Source organism: Hyperolius riggenbachi, chromosome 2 (genome assembly GCF_040937935.1).
Source record: "Hyperolius riggenbachi isolate aHypRig1 chromosome 2, aHypRig1.pri, whole genome shotgun sequence".
Taxonomy (NCBI): Eukaryota; Metazoa; Chordata; class Amphibia; order Anura; family Hyperoliidae; genus Hyperolius; species Hyperolius riggenbachi.
Window position 1 is genome coordinate 117,927,561 of NC_090647.1, and position 20,064 is coordinate 117,947,624.

The 20,064-nt window shown below is 43.8% G+C and overlaps 1 protein-coding gene across 2 annotated transcripts in view; it reads left to right on the forward strand.

The window, feature by feature from the left end:
• The window catches only part of LOC137545726 (uncharacterized), a 91,097-nt gene that overhangs the window by 20,023 nt on the left and 51,010 nt on the right, over positions 1–20,064 (forward strand). For both annotated transcript variants that reach the window (XM_068267270.1, XM_068267271.1), the window contains exons 2-3: positions 5,405–5,491; positions 6,078–6,486. In XM_068267270.1, coding sequence (XP_068123371.1) covers positions 5,405–5,491; positions 6,078–6,486 — 496 coding nt within the window. The remainder of the gene's footprint in view (positions 1–5,404; positions 5,492–6,077; positions 6,487–20,064) is intronic.

Below are 20,064 nucleotides of genomic sequence, written 5' to 3' on the forward strand. Positions count from 1 at the left end.
TATACTAGCTATCCTAGGCACTATACTAGCTATCCTGGTCACTATACTAGCTATCCTGGTCACTATGCTAGCTATCCTTGGCACGATACTAGCTATACTGGGCACTTTACTAGCTATACTGAGGCACTACCTTCCCATACTGGGCACTATACTAGCTATACTGGGACACACTGGGAGGGATCATGCGGCCAGCATTTCCTACCCCTGGCTTATATTAGGGTCAATCATTTTTTCCTGGTTTTTCAGGCAAAAGTTGGGGGGTCGGCTTATATGCGGGTCGGCTTGCTTACGAGTATATACGGGTAATCTAATCTTCTTTCCTTTGTCGGCTCAGGCAGGAATGTGCTGCTCTGCTGTGATAGGTAGAAGTTATACACACCCTCTCTACGCCCCCTCCAGGCTCTGTGTGAGTCACAGACTGAGCTTCTCTCAACCTATCACCTGCTGGTTAGCAGCCATGTTTTTTGTTTGTAAACACTGCCTAAAACTGGCAATTACAAGCCAGGATTGCAGCAGGGAGTGGCAGAAACAGCAAAGAGGGGCCCAGGAGAACATAATGAATAGAATGGTATGCTTTTTATTGTAAGAGTACAGATTCTATTTAAGGGGGTCAATTGTAAGTTTTCCTCCTCTTTTCATTTTTTCTGAAGAGTAGCAACATGGGTGTCTCAAAACAACTCTCAAATGACCTAAAGACAAAGATTGTTCATCATCATGGTTTAGGGGAAGGATACAGAAAGCTGTCTCAGAGATTTCAGCTGTCTGTTACCACAGTTAGGAACATATTGAGGAAGTGGAAGACCACAGGCTCAGTTCAAGTTAAGGCTCGAAATGGCAGACCAAGAAAAATCTAGCATAAACAGAAGCGACAAATTGTGAGAACAGACAGAGTCAACCCACAGACCAGAACCAAAGGCCTACAACATCATCTTGCTGCAGATAGAGTCACTGTGCATCGTTCAACCATGCGGCGCACTTTACACAAGGAGATGCTGTATGCGAGAGTGATGCAGAGGAAGACTTTTCTCCGCCCACAGCACAAACAAAGCCACTTTAGTTATGCTAAAGCACATTTGGACAAGCCAGCTTCATTTTGGAATAAGGTGCTGTGGACTGATGAAACTAAAATTGAGTTATTTGGGCATAACAAGGGGCGTTATGCATTGAGGAAAAACAACACAGCATTGCAAGAAAAACGCCTGCTACCTTCAGTAAAATTTGGTGGTGGTTCCATGATGCTGTGGGGCTGTGTGGCCAGTGCAGGGACTGGGAATCTTGTCAAAGTTGAGGAATGCATGGATTCCACTCAGTATCAGCAGATTTTGAAGAACAATGTCCAGGAATCAGCGACAAAGCTGAAGCTGCGCCAGGTCTGGATCTTTCAACAAAACAACGACCCTAAACACTGCTCAAGATCCACTAAGGCATTCATGCAGAGGAACAAGTACAACGTTCTGGAATGGCCATCTCAGTCCTCAGACCTGAATATAATTGAAAATCTGTGATGTGAGTTACAGAGAGCTGTCCATGTTCAGAAGCCATCAAACCTGAATGAACTAGACATGTTTTGTAAAGAGGACTGGTCCAAAATACCTTCAACCAGAATCCAGACTCTAATTGGAACCTGCAGGAAGCATTTAGAGGCTGTAATTTCTGCAAAAGGAGGATTTACTAAATATTGATTTCATTTCTTTTTTTGTGGTGCTCAAATTTATGCACCTGCCTAATTATTTTTAAACAATTATTGTACACTTCCTGTAAATCCAATAAACTTAATTTCACTTCTCAAACATCACTGTGTGAGTCTCCTCTATTATATATTTAACTGACATTTTTTTATCGTGACAACCAAAGATTTATACAGGAAAATCATGACAATTAACAAGGTTGCCCAAACTTTCGCACCTTACTGTGCGTGTATGTATGTATATATATATATATATATATATATATATATATATATATATATATATATATATATATACCCCAAACACACACATATGTTTTGCTTGAAAGAGTTTTTTTTCTTGAGGGGGTGGGAGTTTTTCTTTTGTTTTGTGTTTTTAATTAATATTATTATTATAGGTATTACGAGATGGGAGAGGGAACAAAAGTCTTTCCCATTCTGTTAACCCCACATTTTTTAGCTGCTTGCAATCAATTCTATTCAGAATACAGAGTGGTTGCATGGCTGAACTGGCATTCAGTCCTCCTTCCATAGTGGTCAGTACTGGGACTGGCACAGCTGTTGTGTGGGTGTGGCCTCATCTAGATGGCAGCCTCTCCACAGTTCACACTAGAGAGACTGCTCATAATTGGCTTACATGAAGTTGCAGCCCATTACATGACATTTACGGTTTACACCTAACGTAAGATATTTACAAGCTTTTCATATCTTTTACGACTAGTGAGAGGAAGAGGTAGCTGGAAAAGTAATGAAGTGTTTGCTTGGAAAGAGACATTCAGGTCAGGCAGTGTCACTACAGTGTTATACTAAAGAGAGGAAAATATGAGAATATATATATTGCCTTAATTTGTAGACTGTTGCACTGTGCACACAGCTAAGACATAACATACAAAGATATCAATGTGTTCCTATAACCTGTGCTAAATAACATGCCAGTTGCTTCTTCGTGCAAGTGGGTCAGTGATTGATTCGATAAGTCAATGATGTGGGATCAGTGACGATCAGTGTTAATTAGTATCGTATAAGAGATTTCCCAAGTGACTGGGAGCAAAGTGCATAAAGAGGTAATTAAAGCCAATGTATTTGTATACATGTCCTTCTAATGAAATCAAGAAGACTACAAACTACATCATGAGTCTGTTTAAGAGGGATAAAAGATAACAAGCAACGTCCTAACAAACTCAGAGGAAGCCTTTGAGTCAGAGCCATTTGTTTCCTAACATAGTTTACATAATGAAATCCAGGTACAGCAGTCCTAGTTATCCAGAACTCAACTAACCAGCAGTCTCAACCAACCAGGACAAATCTTCGGCAGTACTCACAGCGGTGAAGGCAACTTCTTAGGCTTTTTGTGGGCGCTGCTGTGCTTAAAGAATGGATTCCATGGCCCTCACAAGGTTAATATACTTTCAATTACTGTATTTTAACATTTAATAGAGTTAATGGTATGTATACAAAGTCGGGGATTGTACTGTATTAACTGGGCCTACTTTTAACATTCAGTCGCAAGTAAACAGAAAGCACAGAGCCCCATGGGTGCCGGATAATGGGAACTTTGCTGTATACGGTATATAAAAGGATGATCATATCAATCAATAATGTGCTACAAAAACTCCTAGAGAACCTGAACTGAAGCTTGGGTTCAGAGACACATACTTACCTAAGGAGAGGAAAGTCCTCTGGATCCTTCAGACAAGTCAGGCAAAAACAGCGCTGGAAATTTGCCAGGTGCAACCATAGGCTGTACAGCTATAGTGGTGCTCAGGCATTCATTTGGAGGCCAAATTACAATAAAAACCACATAATTCGGCTGCTAGCAATAGTTGGCAGCAGACTTACGACTTACCCTACAGTCCGCGTCAGCCTGGAGGGGAAATAGTAATTAACGGGACTTTTGTAGGAACAGGGAGAGAATTTTTCGGCTTAATGCTGTGCCCAAATTTCCCAATGCCTTAATTGCATGAGCACCCTTCAGAGGCTCACTGGCCAAAGTTACCGGGAGCCATAGCGGAGAATCCAGGTGGAGGACGGCGAGGGATCGATCAGGCCGAAGGGCGCTGGATGAAGCCCCAGATATGTATGAATTTTTTATTTTCATTCATCACAGGTTTCCTTTAAAACACTGTTTCCCAACCATGTCCTTAAGGCCCACCAACAGTGCATGTTTTGTGGAAATCCAGAGAGGCAGTTGATCAGCTCTGCTGAGACACTAATTACCTCACCTGTGCATGTTTGTGGTTTCCTGCAAAACATGTACTGTTTGGGCCTTGAGGACAGGGTTAGGGAACTCTGCTTGGTTGATGACTGTTGTATCTCTGTTTTTACTAAGAATTATTTGCCCATAAACACTGATTATAATAGATAAACTGGGCCTATAGCTTTTTCTCCTGTGTTGGTTGTTTGTATTTTTGCCATAATTCTTCCATTGCCCACTTAGTAATGGTAACAATGAGGAAATGGCGTTTAAGACTATTGGAAGTTTAGGCTAAGATCTCCATGGGCTAGACTTATTTATCATTCCACAAATGCTTAGCTGGACCAAGTTTTTGGGAATTTTGAGGACAAAGAAAACTTGTAGGGCCGGCGCTACAAGTAAGGCAAAGGGGCAATTGCCCCCAGGCCCCAGAGTCCCTGGGGGGCCCCCTTTGCCAGAACTATAGAAGATTTGCCACTAGATGGTTTGGAAGCTGTTGTGCCGCCTGATGTGTGGTCTGCTGGGTGCTGGTGCGACGCTGAAGATATTGAGCCGGGGAGGGAGAGAGACTGGGACCATACATACCACCCGATTCCTCCTAGTGGTGGTGGGGTCCAGGTCTCCATGGTTCCCTCCCTGGCTCGCTATTGAATACACGTCACGCCGCGCCAGCCGTAACAGCGCTCCTTCCGATGTGTTGCAGGCTTGGACGTCAGTGCGTCCTGTGCCTGGGCACACCCTGCTGTGGGGGGGGGGGGGGGGGTGTGGAGTTGGCTGCCCACTGCTGCTCCAGGCGGATTTCTCAATATGTGAGTTCTCAAGCAACCAGACACTACATTTATGTCCAGTATCTGCAAGTCTACCCCTCTGCCAAAAAAAATTTAGTCTGCAGCACAGCAGGTGGCTATAATTAGAGGAGAGGATGGCTCTTCCTGGGGGGGGGTACTTGTTTGGCCACTGGGTTACTTGGAAAGGGCAGAGGTGTTACACTGGCTGCTACACTTACAGGTGTGTGTGTGATGGGGGGGGGGGGGGAGTTGCCTGGGCACACCTTGCTGTGGGGGTGGGGGGGGTGGAGTTGTCTGCCCACTGCTGCTCCAGGCGGATTTCTCAATATGCGAATTCTCAAGCAACCAGACACTACATTTATATCCTGTATCAGCAAATCCACCCCTCTGCCATAAAAAATGAGTCTACTGTATATCCAATCACTTGACTGATACCATAGTGACAAGATAATCATAGCTCCCAACTGTCCCTCTTTTGGAGGGACAGTCCCTCTTTGAGAGCAAAATACCACTGTCCATCTTTCTTCCTCATTTGTCCCTCTTTCAGGACTGAAGTACAGATATTTGAAAATAAATGTATTTTTCTACTGAAAAATGTGTTTAATTGACTCTAAACTTTATTCTCGTCATAAATTGATATATTTCTTATTTTCAAATGTTAATGTGAAGGGAAATACATGAGGATAGAAAGGACCAGACTGGTTTGAATTATAAAACAACATATCTTTCTTCCAGGAACTTCTCAGCACCTTCAACAGCCTCGAAAAATCCAAAAACCTGATCCAAGAAAAACTGAACTCCCTCAAAGACTTGGTATCAAATGTAAGTTCTGGATAACTGAACAGTAGGGTTCTTCTTTGGCTTCAATACATCAAGCATTAGCAGTAGTAGTAAAACAGTTTGTGTGACCCACTACCTGGCCCTTTCATCTGACTTCCTCCAGCACCGAAAGTGGTATTTTACCAACCCTTTTTTGCTGAACGTATCTTTAGTGAATTGAATCCTTTGTATTTTATTCAAGCAACCAACCACAATGTACAAACATGAGGCTGTACATTTCGCCAGACAGTAGACACAGCGGTCAATAGGGATGGTCCGAAAGGCTGATTTCCGATTCTGTCGGATTTCCGCTTTCCGAGATGAGTCTTTACGATTTTCGTGGAATTCCGATTTTCGCAGCAATGGTTTTTTTTTTAGTTACGATAGTTAAATGGAAAATAAAACCAAATATTTTGTGGAATATGCAAATTTTGCGGTTGTATGCTCTATAGGACCCAGGAACTTCCATCTCCTTAGGTAAGTACTTGGCTGTTTTTTTTTTATTGATTCACATTGACTGTAAGATTATTTTGAACATATCTGAGTACTTTTTTTTTTTTAGACTGTTGACCATTCATGTCTCCTCCAGGGCTTCTCTCAGCCTCCATCATGTCTGGAGCGGTTTCCCTCAAGGAGCTTCTAAACTTGGCCATAGGGTCCCCCAAACTCGGGGCTGTAAATTTCAATATCCTCCGCTCCCTGCTGTATGGCCTGCTGGTCCACCTGCAGGTGGGGGATGTACGGAGAAAGCTGTCCCCAAAAGAGTGGGAATTCATACAGCCTGGACCTGTCAACGTGATGGCCTCAGATGGAACTCCAGGCCTCTTCCATCTGCTGCAGGACAAGGTGTCTAGGATGGAAGCCAGACTGCAACAGCTTGACTCTCTGCCCAGCCCCAACAACCTCCTGCAAGGGCAGCCAATCAGAAAACAAGCCCGTAGAAGACATGTGGCAACTCCTGCAAGAAGGTGGAGAGCAATGAAGACGGAGTTATCAAGGTTAGGTGTGCCAATGTTTACGTACAGCCAGTAGATAAGGACATGTTATAAGTTGGGGGGAGCTGGTTCTGTGCAGTTGGAACCTGGTCAGACTATAGCTATAGCGTAACCTTCACTGATAAGGAATTACAACCATAAAACACTTCCTGGCAGAAAATGGCTGCTGAGAGCAGGAAAGAGATAAAAGGGTCAATAGTTCTTAAATTTTACCTCATACTTCAATGAATGTGTCATTAAGCAGAGACAATGAAACTATAAAAAACATGAAAAGTAGATGTAAATATAACCTAAAACTGTGGAATAGTGGGATAGCTTAAAAAGTAATTTTTAGGAGTAGGAGGATAGATAAAATTGTTTATCTCATCAGTTTATTTTCACTTCGGGGGTCCTTCAACCATAGCTCCCAACTGTCACTTTTTGCAGACAGAAAGTCCTGCTTTGGGAACCAAATTCCTCTGTCCCTCTTTCTTCCTCATTTGTCCCTCTTTCAAGTCTGAATTTTTCTCCTGGAAAATATTTTAATTGACTCTAAACTTTATTCTCATCCTTTAAATTAGCTAGCTACCTCTAGTTACCTGCAGGACTTTATCTGAAGTCCCAGGGACGTAGATATTAGTCTATTGCCGCGATCGCCGCTGTGCGCGCTCCCGTTCGCTCCCACTTGCCGTTCTCGTTGCCACCTGTTAGTGCACAGATCAGTGAATGGGAAAACAGTTGCCATTCACCGATCTAATTGCCTTATATTGATGAATACTGGCATCAGAGATTGCCTTGTTCATTGACAAAAATGAATGTATAGCATACACGTGTTACTTCCTGTAATGCATGTATGCAGTCAAAAGTAAACAATCAGAATAAAGTGTGAGGAACATCTAGTGGCCAAAAAGTAAAATTACACCTAAAAACGTCCCAATAATGAAAAATACATATAATATACTGTAGCATTAATAACCCCTTACCTCCTCCCCATAGTTACCAATATAATAATAATAATTCCTTTTTTTGTATAGCACTTTTCTCCTGTCGGACTAAAAGCGCCTGCGAGGCAGCCACTAGAGCGCACTCAGTAGTCAGTAACAGTGTTAGAGAGTCTTGCCCTAACTCCTGAATATGTGCTGGCTTACTGAATAGGAAGTCAGAGACAGAGCCCTTAACCAGTACACTAGCCAGGCACTAACTTTAATTAAAAAAAAAACATAAATAGTTAACTTAGGAACTAAATCTTTTTAATATGTATGACAAGCGTGTATATTACTGTCTTTTGTTTTTTTTTCCAAATAAGGGCTTGTAATTAGTGACGAATGCAAAACTGAAAAAATACATCTTTATTTCCAAATAAAATATTGTCGCCATACATTATGATAGGGACATAATTTAAATGGTGTAATAACCGGGACAAATGGGCAAATAAAATACGTTGGTTTTAATTACGGTAGCATGTATTATTTTAAAACTAAAATAGCTGAAAAGTGAGACATAATTATTTTTTTTCTATCTTTTCTTATTTTTCACATAAAAATGCATTTAGAATAAAATAATTCTTAGCATAATGTACCACCCAAAGAAACCCCAATTGGTGGCAAAAAAACAAGATATAGATCATTTTGTTGTGATAATTAATGATAAAGTTATTGGCGAATGAATGGAAGGAGCACTGAAAGGTGAAAACTGTTATGGTCCTCGAGGGGAAAAACTCCTCAGTGGTCAACCTCCCTGGCGGTAAGCCCGACCTACGCTCGGGCTAGCTGCTGCAAAGGATCATGGGAGCATTTTTTTTTAAATAAAATTGGCTGTATCTGCTTAAGGCTGACATTTTTATTTCCTTTTAAGCAATACACATTGCCTGGCTGTCCTGCTGATCCTCTGCCTCTAATACTTTAAGTCATAGACCCTGAACAAGCATGCAGACCAGATGTCTATGACAAATCTGACAATATTAGCTGCATGCTTGTTTCAGGTGTGTGATTTACACCCTACTGACCAGAAAGGTCAGCAGGACTACCAGGCAACTGATATTGTTTAAATGGAAATAAATATGGCAGCCTCCATAAATCTCTCACCTCGGGTTCCTTTTAAATCTACTGAAAATCTGGGTACAGCGTGTGGAAGGATTCGATCCCTCTCAGGTTTGATCTGAGAGGGATCGATTTGATCTGGGAATCTGGTGGCTATCTATTAGTGTATGCAGGGGTGTAACTAGAGGGGAGCAGCCCCAGCGATTGCCGGGGGGCCCAGAGCTGTGGGGGGCCCCAACTACTAACCTTCCCTTCCTCCCATACAGGGGTCATCCTTCATATCGGGTGTTTGGTGGCTATGCTTGTTATGGGTGTGAAGATCATGATGGTTGCACTTGTTTTATGACCCTTGTGAGATGGGCCCCCAGGCTGTGACGGGCACTAAAGGGGAAGCCAGAGAAAGGGAGTGAATTTTTGGGGGCCTAATCAAAGTTTTGCTGGGCAGGCCCTTGAACTGTAGTTACACCAGTGTATGGTGACCTTTAGTTTGGTCTCTCCCATGTGACACCCATCACTTCATTGCTTTACCGTGCAGCTTCCATCGGTTATGAGATGACTAAAGCACATATTTATCTGGACTGCCCCTATTGTACGTGAAAATGGTCTCTATCCCGCTGTGATACGAAACTGCTCTGTGACCTGAAGGTCACAAACGTTATGTCCTCAGCTGCAGAAATGTGCTGCCACAGGAACATCAGTCCAGTTCTTCTGATTAGTAAAGCTGGGCCTATTTGTTAACTCATGCAGCGTTTGCCTCGTTTCCCCTGTATAAAATCCTGTGCTGCCTTCTGCATGAATGATAAGCATTCTGTAGAGACAGATTTCCTCCTTGAGTAGTATGGCGGACCCAGTGCAGGAGTGACACAAGAAAGAGGCACCGTAGCCTTGTACAGTGGCGAGCAGTACCAAGCTAGCGGCTGTGGTGGAGATAAGGACATCAGATCAGATCATCGCTAACATCTGATCTCATATTGAGTGGGGCAGTGTGACAAGGTGGTAACATCTATGCACTGCATGCACAGTTTAGAGCTTTTTGCACGCTAGATCATACATGTCAAACTCTGGCCCACAGAGCTGTCAAATTTGTCCAAGTTGTTTCCCCACTTTGTTTGGCACTCTCTAGACCACCAGGGAAGCTATATTGGAGGTAAAGCCCCAGATCACCAGGTAAGCCATATGGGGGAGCACTAGACACCAGGGAGTAGAGGAGAGAGAGGGATAACTAAACACCAGGAAACTATATGGGGGGCACTAGACACCAGGGAACTGTATAAGGGAGCGAGGGGGCCACATCGGAGAAGATCAGGAGTCATGCCAGTGACACTTGGGGAGTCCAGCCGGGGGTCTATCGGTTGTCGGGAAATCAAACACTGTTATCGACTAACGTAGAGGCACCCTTAGACCTGGAAATCTGAGAAAGTTACTATCACCCTTCCCCATGTGGTCATTGAAGACTACAACCTTTCAGGCCAAGGCACAATAATGGTTCCACATGCATGATCTGGTTTCCCTCTTCTTCTTTAGGCCACGAATTTCCAGCTGAAATGATTATATTATGCATGACTAGGGGTGTGGTGGGGGCGTGATTAGGGGTGTGGCTTAAGTGTCCCTCTTTCTGATCTCAAAAAGTTAGGCGGTATGAGATAATCAATATAATTTATACCTGTCTTGCCGATTAATATAATTTACTTCACCTGTTAGAGGATTAATATTGAGATTGACCAGTGTGTATTCCATTTAAAACCTGACTCGTTCATAAGCCGAGTGTCTATCACATCTCTGCCCACAGCCTTGTATTTGGCAAGATTGTATTTATTATATTTACTTTCCGTATAAACTGTATTGAATGAAAGTGGCTGAATACATCACCCCCCCTCCTCCTTTACAGTAATGCTAGCTGGCAGAGAGGCGGGACATAGCATCATATCTGTGTGCACAGTGACTGCTCCTGAGCTCTGTGATGTGGAATAATAGTACATAGTGCACACATACCTGTGGCTAATGCTTGTCTAAGCTGACTCTTCAAAGAAACAAATGAATACATTGCGCAAATTATTTTCTGTTTCTAGTCAAATAATGTAAACCGTGCTTTAAAAAGTTTGCGTAATGTAAACTTCCTGGCAAAACATATTTTTCATGCATATTTTTCATGCCTGGATGAGTGTATTCAGCGCAAAGTGCGAGGCGTGTCATGATTGGCAGTAGATACGGCAGGATGGGGACACAACACAGAGGCAACACAATGGAAGTGCAGCTGCCTTATTCTGCATGCGCAGCCACATCCTAGTCATAATATCTCTGCTAAATGTACAGTGAATGGATCATTCCTCTGCGCCAGAGGCACAGGAAAAGGTTTATCACGGCAGGTGCAAAGAAGACTGGAGCAGGTGCCCCGAGCAGCCAATCAGGTATTAATGTCATTTAGCAACTGACATCTCCAATTATGATTGGCCAATCACTGTCCAGTTTTACCACCTCAATGTAATATGAAGACCAACAGATTTTGAATACTATGAACAGATTGTTTAGGTAATCATTGGCCAATAAAAATTAGATGTGTATTTCAGGCTTCAAAGAAACTTGAAGTAAAACTAAGCTGCCAGTTTAACTTACCTAGGGCTTCAGTCGTTCAGGTTCCTCACCATCTTTACGCTCTTCTCTCCCCAGTTGCTCTCCACTCCGAAAGCTGCAGGCGCGGCTTCCGTGGCCTGGAGCATTTTGTGCTTGCGCAGTTCGTAAATATTGCAACTGTGCATGTTTACAACACTACCAGCCATGGCAGCGCAATCGTGGAGGCGCGCAATCAGGAACATGCATGCCCACTAACCTGCAGCTGGCACGGTTGTGCAGCCTTCGGAGGGGCACAGCGGGTGAATGAAGAAAAGCAGAATGATGGCAAGGGACCCAAAGGACTACAGGGGGCAGAAAGAAGCCCCGGGTAAGTTAAACTGAGCAGCTTAGTTTTACTTAAGTGCCCTTTAATTGTTTGCCCTAGGCAACTCCCCTAGTTCTGCTCATATGTGTATGCACCCTTAAAGGAAACCTGAGACCAAAGAGGTCTAATGGCCCGACCACAGTACCAGGCCATCCAGCAGGAGACAGAAGCAGCTTGAGGAGATGGAGAGGGACCAAAGGGCCTATTGTACATATTATAAAAGCTGCTACCTGCAGCAAGAAAGGAAGATTTGGGCGCATGTTGGCGCCCGCTACCGAACGCCTCGTGGACCCCATGGGGCGCTGAATTTTACTTTCTTTGCTGCAAATTGTGGCTCTGCAGCAGGGGGCGTTACAGTTAGGCACCACCAGGGCATTTTAGGGTTAAGCGCCACTAGGGGGTTAGGGTTAGGCTCGGGGGGGGGGGGGAGGGGTTAGGCTCCACTGGGGAGGTTAGGGTTAAGTACCACCGGGAAAGTTAGGGTTGGGCTCATGGGGGTTTAGGGTTAAAGCGGTATTGTCACCATAAAAATCAAATTTCTACAGCAACTGGTCTGAGTGTATTAAGTGATAAAGATGCTAATCCTGCATTCAAAGCGTGCAAAACTTTTTCGCTGTTATGGTTTGTAATTATCACATACTTTAGGAGCACTGGCCCTAGTGTCAAACAGTGCCAAAGAGTTGAATGCTGGGAGTTCTTTTTATCTATAATATATTCCTCCTCTTCCATTTATTTCCCTACCTAGCTACTTATCAGAAACACCCTCTGATTACTTGTGTTTACAAGCAAGGTTGAGGTGACTCAGTGATTGGATGTGTAAATTAAAAAAAAGACAGTGCAGTTGTTAGTATACACCTCATTGGAAGTGTCTGAAGACTCTGGGAGGAGGGCAGCTAATGAACAGGGCTAATTGCAGTAGGGAATGCGTCCAATAATACGCATGGCGGCCGGCCGACTGGTGAGTCGTCAAAAACGAAACTAAGTGACAGCGGGGGACCGGAGGATTCCAGAGCGGCTCCGAGGGCGCAGGACTGCTGCAGGGGGCTGGTAATAGCCCCAGGTAAGTGAAACTCGTTACCCCCGTTCAGTTAAGGTTCCCCTTAAGCGCCACCGGGGAGGTTAGGTTTAGGTTCAGTGGGGTAAGGCATCGGTAGTCGGAATCCAGTGGTAGAATAATTTTAGTAATATACTACAACGGCAATCGCCCTGTGCCCTTTTTTCCGTGCGCCTTTTTGTCATGTATGCGTAGGAGAGCCTTACCTCTAACAGCAGCTCACAGTAAAGGATACAAAGGGTGCTGTGCTACCTCCCTCATATTCAGTGGCGTTATAACCTTAACAGGAGATTAAGTGGGATTCCAAGAAGGATTTGCCTTGTAATACAAGACTAATGAAGGGAACCTGCATTTGTCATGAGCACAGGCCTGGTTTTCTTTAACGAGCGCAATGGCCCCAGACGAAGGCAGGAGGTGTGTGGGGGGAGAATATTCCTGCTATTTTCTGTATGGATATGTTCAGATCACCTCATTTGTCTCCCAAATTATTTCTCTAAGTCTTGTTAGTTAAAAATAAATCTGTGAATTGAATTTTAAGCTTCGAAAACACGCCTAAAATGAAAACATGCAACATAACTTATAAAGCCTGGCGTGTGTGTCATGTATGTACAAGCTACGGATTGTGAGACATTCCTAACTTACAGGACACTATGGAGAATGACCTCAGGGGGAACTGATTTGATACTGTAAAATAAGACTTTGAAAAATTCACCAGGACTACATATGCTGTGTATGAAATGAATGCCTTGTGGCATTAACTTCACAGCACCTGCAAAAATGAAAACACCTTCTTCTACTTTCCCTACGCAGCGGGCACATTAAGCTTGCCAACATGTTTCAAAATTATAGTCTGGAAAAATGACCCATATTTTGCCCATGTTATCTGAAGGACCAGTAAGGGGCCCCAGGTCACCAAACATTAGACTCCAGACAGGGAGGCATATACTTTACCTGATTCCACGTCAACACGGTTGCCATGGCCTCCTCTGCCTCGCCTGCACCGCGGCAATGTAACGTCACATGCCTGCCATGAAGGGAAGATTGCTGCTGCGGCCGTTTACAGTGCATGTGTTTCACCACCGGGAAAAAAGTAGGAAGATGAGGTGGGGGAAACCATGGCAACCGGCCCGCCATGGAATCAGGTAAAGTATATGCCTCCCTGCCAATACAAGCCACGGTACCCAGCAGCCCGCGGGAACCACAAATGTATCCCCTATGGTCTTGGGGGTCTGGGGCCAATTGCCCCCTTTGCCTTAATGGAAGTGCCGGCCCTGCCTTTCTGTAAGTCAGATCTCGTCACAGATCCGCATGGAGTAATCTCAGTCAGGTTTCAGCACCAGGTGACATGCACAGGTCTCTGGTGATGTTGGTGCTGGGTAATTTGTGTGCCGCCGTTCTTCGGTTGGTGAGTATCCTCTATAATAATTTGCCTGTGTCTCTGTGTCCCCTCTTGTCCCTGTGTCCATGCTTTTGCGCCACTGTATATGTGCAGCATGGGCGGCTTTTCGGACAGGAGGAGGACGGGGCCAGGGGGATGTGCGTGTGTGGGCAGAGTGGGGGCGACATTCGGCCGGTGGCGGTGGACACAGGTGGGAGAGGGGCTGTGAGGGTGTCCTAGAGCCCGTTTTTAAACAGGTTTAGGTCTGCTAGTCCTATATAATAAACCCCTGTGTCTCTGTGTTCTCCTGTGTCCCTGTGTCTGTGCTTACAGACCTGACAGTTTGCTGTTTGTGAACCTCATTGCATTGAGGGAAATAACAGCTTTTTCCAACTGCAAAGCAAGCAACATCTCCCTGTGTGCTTACTGCAGACAGCGGTGGGGGACGGGCGAGCGGAACATGTCTGTGCACGCGTTGGTGGGGGGAGGGGGATAGCGGCCGTGGCTTAGTGCCCGTTTTTTAACAGGCTGGCCTTTTTACTAGTAATGTATATAATACCACTCCCTCTTTGTTTTTTTAATGGGAGATGCTGTGGCTTGGGTCTTTCCTCCCACAATTCTTCTGACTGGGGGTATAGACTGGCTCTCAGCCTATCACCTGTACTGGCCAGTGGAGGAGGAGTGGTTGTTGCCCAAGAGGGCGGTGTCCTGACAGCAAGGCTGTAGGAAAGTGCAGGAGGAAACCTTACAGTCTTCTCATCCACTTGAGTCATGCGAGCAAATTTTGGGACAATGGAAAAAAGTTAAAGGCAGTTTTTTAACATTGTAAGTATTATTTTCAAGTTATAAAAATATAAATTATATATATTGAATTGACTGAGAAATTTGTTTTCATCTTTCCTTTTTAATCCCCTGCCACTTAAGAATTTCTAGAAATAATTTTGCAGCCTTAGCAATAGTACTATGTGCACTCTGTTGGGCGTAAAGTTGCTTTGAGACTATTCACATACTCTCAACTTGATGCAAAAGTAATTAGTTGCACAGAACAGAGGCCTTTGGTACTTATTTTTAACACCTGCACTAATGCATTGACTAACAGCAAGTTTTTGCACTCCTCCTGTCTGCCAGTGTCTCCGAGAAGCAATGTAGAATGACTGTGTTTTATCTGCACATAAAAACAAAATGATAAAGTCGAAACAATGTTAGCTGTTACTCTTGCAATATACAGAGCGGAACTGAAGGCTCTTTCTTATCAAAAGTAGAAATTTACCTTAAAAGCAAAGAAACAAGGGATGTAAAATAATCTGAACTGATGTAGTTTTGGAGATAATTTTATTGAACATATCATGGAGTCTACCATTAACAGCTGATGACAACAGCACAAAGTTACACTAATATATGAAGTCCTATTAGCCCTCTTCAATTACACAGAACAGAAAGACACAGTAACATCTATGTATTAAATACTGTAAATCACATACGAAAAACAATTACACAAAAATATTACCACAAATATATAAATATATTTTATGTACACACAAAATGCCCTTTAATGAAACGCACATAGACTAGTGTAGAAAGACATGTTTGGGAGAAATTTCCTGATTGGTTGTTGTGGGATGCTGCAATTTTTGCAAATCCTCTCCAGTTATTTAAATGGCACCTGAAGCAAGAGGTATACGAAGGCTGCCATATTTATTCCCTTTTAATCAATACTGGTTGCCTGGCATCCTTTTGACTCACATATTGAAAAGTCAGTTTTTGAGAAATCTTTGATGCTTGGATAATTTCCGGGTACAAGAAGAAGAGGATGACAGAGGCTAAGATGGATAGACAGCATATATAATGCTATGGTATACACAAAGAGAGAGATTGGCACTCAAACATGGCTTCTTCGTCCAAAAAAATGAGCAAAAACATTCAATGGTGTGCCCAGACCTAAAAGTTCCAGTGTACCTACTGGGAAACAGTAGCAAATTGGATCAATAGGTCGGCACCACCAATGTGTAAATAAAAGCTCTTTAACCACTACCGTACCAGCAGTCTCTGCCCCCTTAAGGACCAGAGACTGCTGGCACAGCAAAACGCCGCTTCCCGACTAATCGCCGCACATTCCCGCCGCTCTCGCCGGTCACGACGCTGCCCCAACGCCGCAGGCACCTCTCACTGCTGTCTCTATGGCGGCAGAGCGCTGTCAGTTGGCCAGGAGCTGCTTTCATTGGCTCCTGACGCTGTCTATCAATGTGGTCCAATGTTATTGGCTCTCAGTGATCATGCGGTCAGGAGCCAATGAAAGTGGCCCCTGACCTGCTTACAGAGCTCTGCTGTCTTATAGATGACAGAGTGAGCGAATTGCGGCGGGTTCAGAGCAGCGAGATTGGCTGTAACGGCGGGGAAACGTCGTTCATCAGGACATTGAATCTACGTCCAGTCAGGGCCGCATAACCACCTGCTGGACGTAGATTCATATTGCGTTGGTCCGGTACCAGTTAATGTATTATAACTCTTAAAATGCTGTCATAGAGGTAGCAACAGAAAACAAGCTCGTGCTTGTTTGCTTGTGCTATGTGAAGCTATGAACATGCCTATGCATCAGCTGAAAGAAGCCGTGATTGACATCTGATTTGCATGTTTGTTCAGGGTCTATGGCTAAAAGCATTAGAGGCAGAGGATCAGCAGGACAGCCGGGCAATTTGTATTGTTTAAAAGGAAATAAATATGGCAGCCTCCATATCCCTCTTACTTCAGGTGTCCTTTAAGACAAAACCACTCAACAACGACAAAGGCCTTTGCCTGGTGAGATATAACTGCTAGCTATACTGACTAAACTCAGCTTGACCAACAGTCTGAGAGGAATGCAGTCTTCATATATACATAGTAACAGGTATTCTGAAAAACTGAGAGGCATATAAGACACTTTAATGAGCAGGGTGTAAAATATTGGGTTATCCACAGGGTCAGAAGCCTTGATCCCTTTTCATTGAGTGAACTCATTTTGTTACTAAACCCCCCCTCCCCCCTCCGCAACTGTTTAGCCTTTTTCCAGGGGTCATACCTGTCAGTTAAATACTTTGTGCAAGTGAGGGGCACATACACTGACTGCAGTTCTTGCCACTGAGGATACAGCTGACCTTATTGTATACTGTTTGCTTCATCCAGGCCTTACATAAACCTCTGTGTGTGCAAACCTCTATGTGCAAAAGATACATTATAATTCTGTATGTTTACGATATTTAAGCGTGTAGCTATGCACATGTTTATTTGCACTGTAAAGACAAAACTACATACCAATGCTTCAAAAATTGAGACAGGATCTTATACAATGGAATACTTACTTCCTTTCTTGGACAGGGCGTGTCCATAACATTAAATTATCCCTACTTCCCCGCCCAACCATGTCTGAACCTTTCCAATACCAATAGTCAAACACGAAAGGAAGACACGGCACTCAAGAGCTGTGTGCAGCAACAAGCTGTATTGAAGCAGGCAGTACACTACATGTTTCGGGCGGAGCCCTTCATCAGGCCCGAAACATGTAGTGTACTGCCTGCTTCAATACAGCTTGTTGCTGCACACAGCTCTTGAGTGCCGTGTCTTCCTTTCGTGTTTGCCTGTTTGTTTGCAGGTGTGGTGGACCTGCATGACACTGAGCACCGGCTGGCCGACTTATTGTTGGTTATTCCCGAGGTGAGGTGATCTCTTTGTTTCCAATACCAATAGTGTATTCCGATACACTAGCATTACAGACGGCTTCTTCAAATTTATCTGAGCCTACAAGCATCCGAAAATCCAAGCTAAAATTATACATTGGAACAAATCGTTTGGGGGAACTCTTCGTTCCGCACTTTATTAAGTACTATCATGCAGCACAACTTGCCTCTATTCCTATGATTTATTCACGTTGCCATAAGTCTAGGTGTTCATTGAAAATGAGATGCTGTGGTCCTTGGGACCTGGAAAGGCATGCTATGATCTACTTTATACAATGGCTCCTCCTTTGAGAACAAGTCTCCATTGCAGGGCCATACATTACTACTTTGGAAAAGACTGAAGCGCACCTATGTTCTGCAGTTGACTCCCTCTCTTAACCTTGACATTTTTCATAACCCAAAATTTTTAGCTGGCTCGGAGTCACTAAACTTCCTGTGGTGGATGATTGCTAAACTGCACACTGTAAAAGCTTCTTCTCTGGTGGAAAATTGCTTTCCTACGGAACAAATCATCCATACTTATGCTGTCCCAGTAGCCGAACAATTTAGAGTACAGCAGTTCCACCATCTTCTATTATCCTTACTAACCTACTGTGGATTCTAAAACTACCGATACTTTCTCTGACAAAAGGAGTTTTATCCCTTCTTTATGACTTGTTTAATTTTCCTGCAGAGGGTCAGAAGAGGAAATCTATCCTAGCCTTGGAACTGGACCTCAGTGTCTCTTTGACATACCAGCAGTGGGCTCATTGTGTAGACACCCTAGCTAAAGGCAGTTTTCAGGCCTCAGAGCGGAATGAAACCCAGCATTTCTTCTTTGCTCTGAAACATTATTTACAGCCTATTATATACTACCACCATTTTTTTTTTACTAGAACAGCATTCAATTAGTTAAACACAAGTTCCCTGCAGAGAAAGCTGGACGCATCCGAACTGGAGATAATGTTATCTTGTGTTTACATTCCTCACTCGATACAATTAAGTTATTACTTCTCTGACTGTGCAGACACTCCTGAACACATTCAGACACTCAGAAAGCATTTCTGCTTATATTACAAGATGAATAAAGCAATTATGAATAAAATGCAAAGGCAGCAAAAAAAAGTGTACTTTGGGAACTTGTAATTTCTAAATGAATAATACTACTTATGCGCAAATGCAAATATGATAACCGTATGGCATATAAAAAGTAGGAAAACATGTTTTAGGGCTGGTGCACACCGAGCGGCTTTTTCAGCGTTTCTGCAGCCGCTTGCGGCTGCGGATCCGCTTGGTCTGCACACCGAGCGGCTTTTTCAGCGTTTCTGCAGCCGCTTGCGGCTGCGGATCCGCTTGGTCAATGTATCTCAATGGGGTGGTTCACACCAGAGCGGGAGGCGTTTTGCTGAAATGCATACTCCCGGGGTGAGGCATTTTTTGGATTGCGGATGCGTTTCTGCCTCAATGTTAAGTATAGGAAAAACGCAAACCGCTCTGAAAAACGCCTGTTCAGAGCGGTTTTGCCGGCGTTTTTGTTACAGAAGCTGTTCAGTAACAGCTTTACTGTAACAATATCTGAAATCTACTACACCAAAACCGCTACACAAAACCGCAAAACGCTAGCTGAAACGCTACAGAAAAAAAAGAAAAAGCGTTTCAAAATCTGCTAACATTTTGCGGATCTGCTAGCGGTTTTTGGTGTGCACCAGGCCTCATTGAATATTATGTCAGGGTTTTATACCGCTTTAAGCTGTTCCACTGTGTGACTTAGTTCCTATGATGGTTAGTAGAATGATTCCAGGTAGATCCCCGCTCTTTTTCCAAGGATGTCAGATGGTTGGCACAATAGAGCACACCTGATGGTCTCGTCAATTTGCTACCAAAATTTGGTACCAGGTAACCAAGCTAATATCTTTTTTTATTTGAAGCAATGTTTAGGAAAGACATCAAGATCCTCCTTTTGGGCCTTAAAGGACAACGGTAGTGAGAAGTATGTGGAGGCTGCCATATTTATTTCCTTTTACACAATACCAGTTGCCTGGCTATCCTGTTTATCCTCTGCCTCTAATACAATTAGCCATAGACCCTGAACAGGCATGTAGCAAGATCATGTATTTCTACCATTATTGTCAGATCTTGCAAGATTAGCTGCATTCTTGTTTCTGGTGCGATTCAGACACTGCTGCAAGGCTGCCAGGCAACTGGTATTGCTTAAAAGGAAATAAATATGGTAGCCTCCACATACCTCTCATTACAGTTGTCCTTTAAAGGACACATCTGAGAACTAAATAAAAAAAAGTTTTACTCACCCGGGACTTCTTCCAGTCCCTAGAAGTCTGTTAGGTCCCAAGCCTCGGTATCCCTTCCATATATGCCGCCGAGTTGGGGTCTTCTGCACATGTGCGGGCGAGCCATGTGCCTCTCGTCATCACACTCCCGGCACTGGGAGCACTTGCGCAGTTCAATCCTCACTGAGCTGAGCAAGGGCAGAGAGCTCTCAGCGCCGG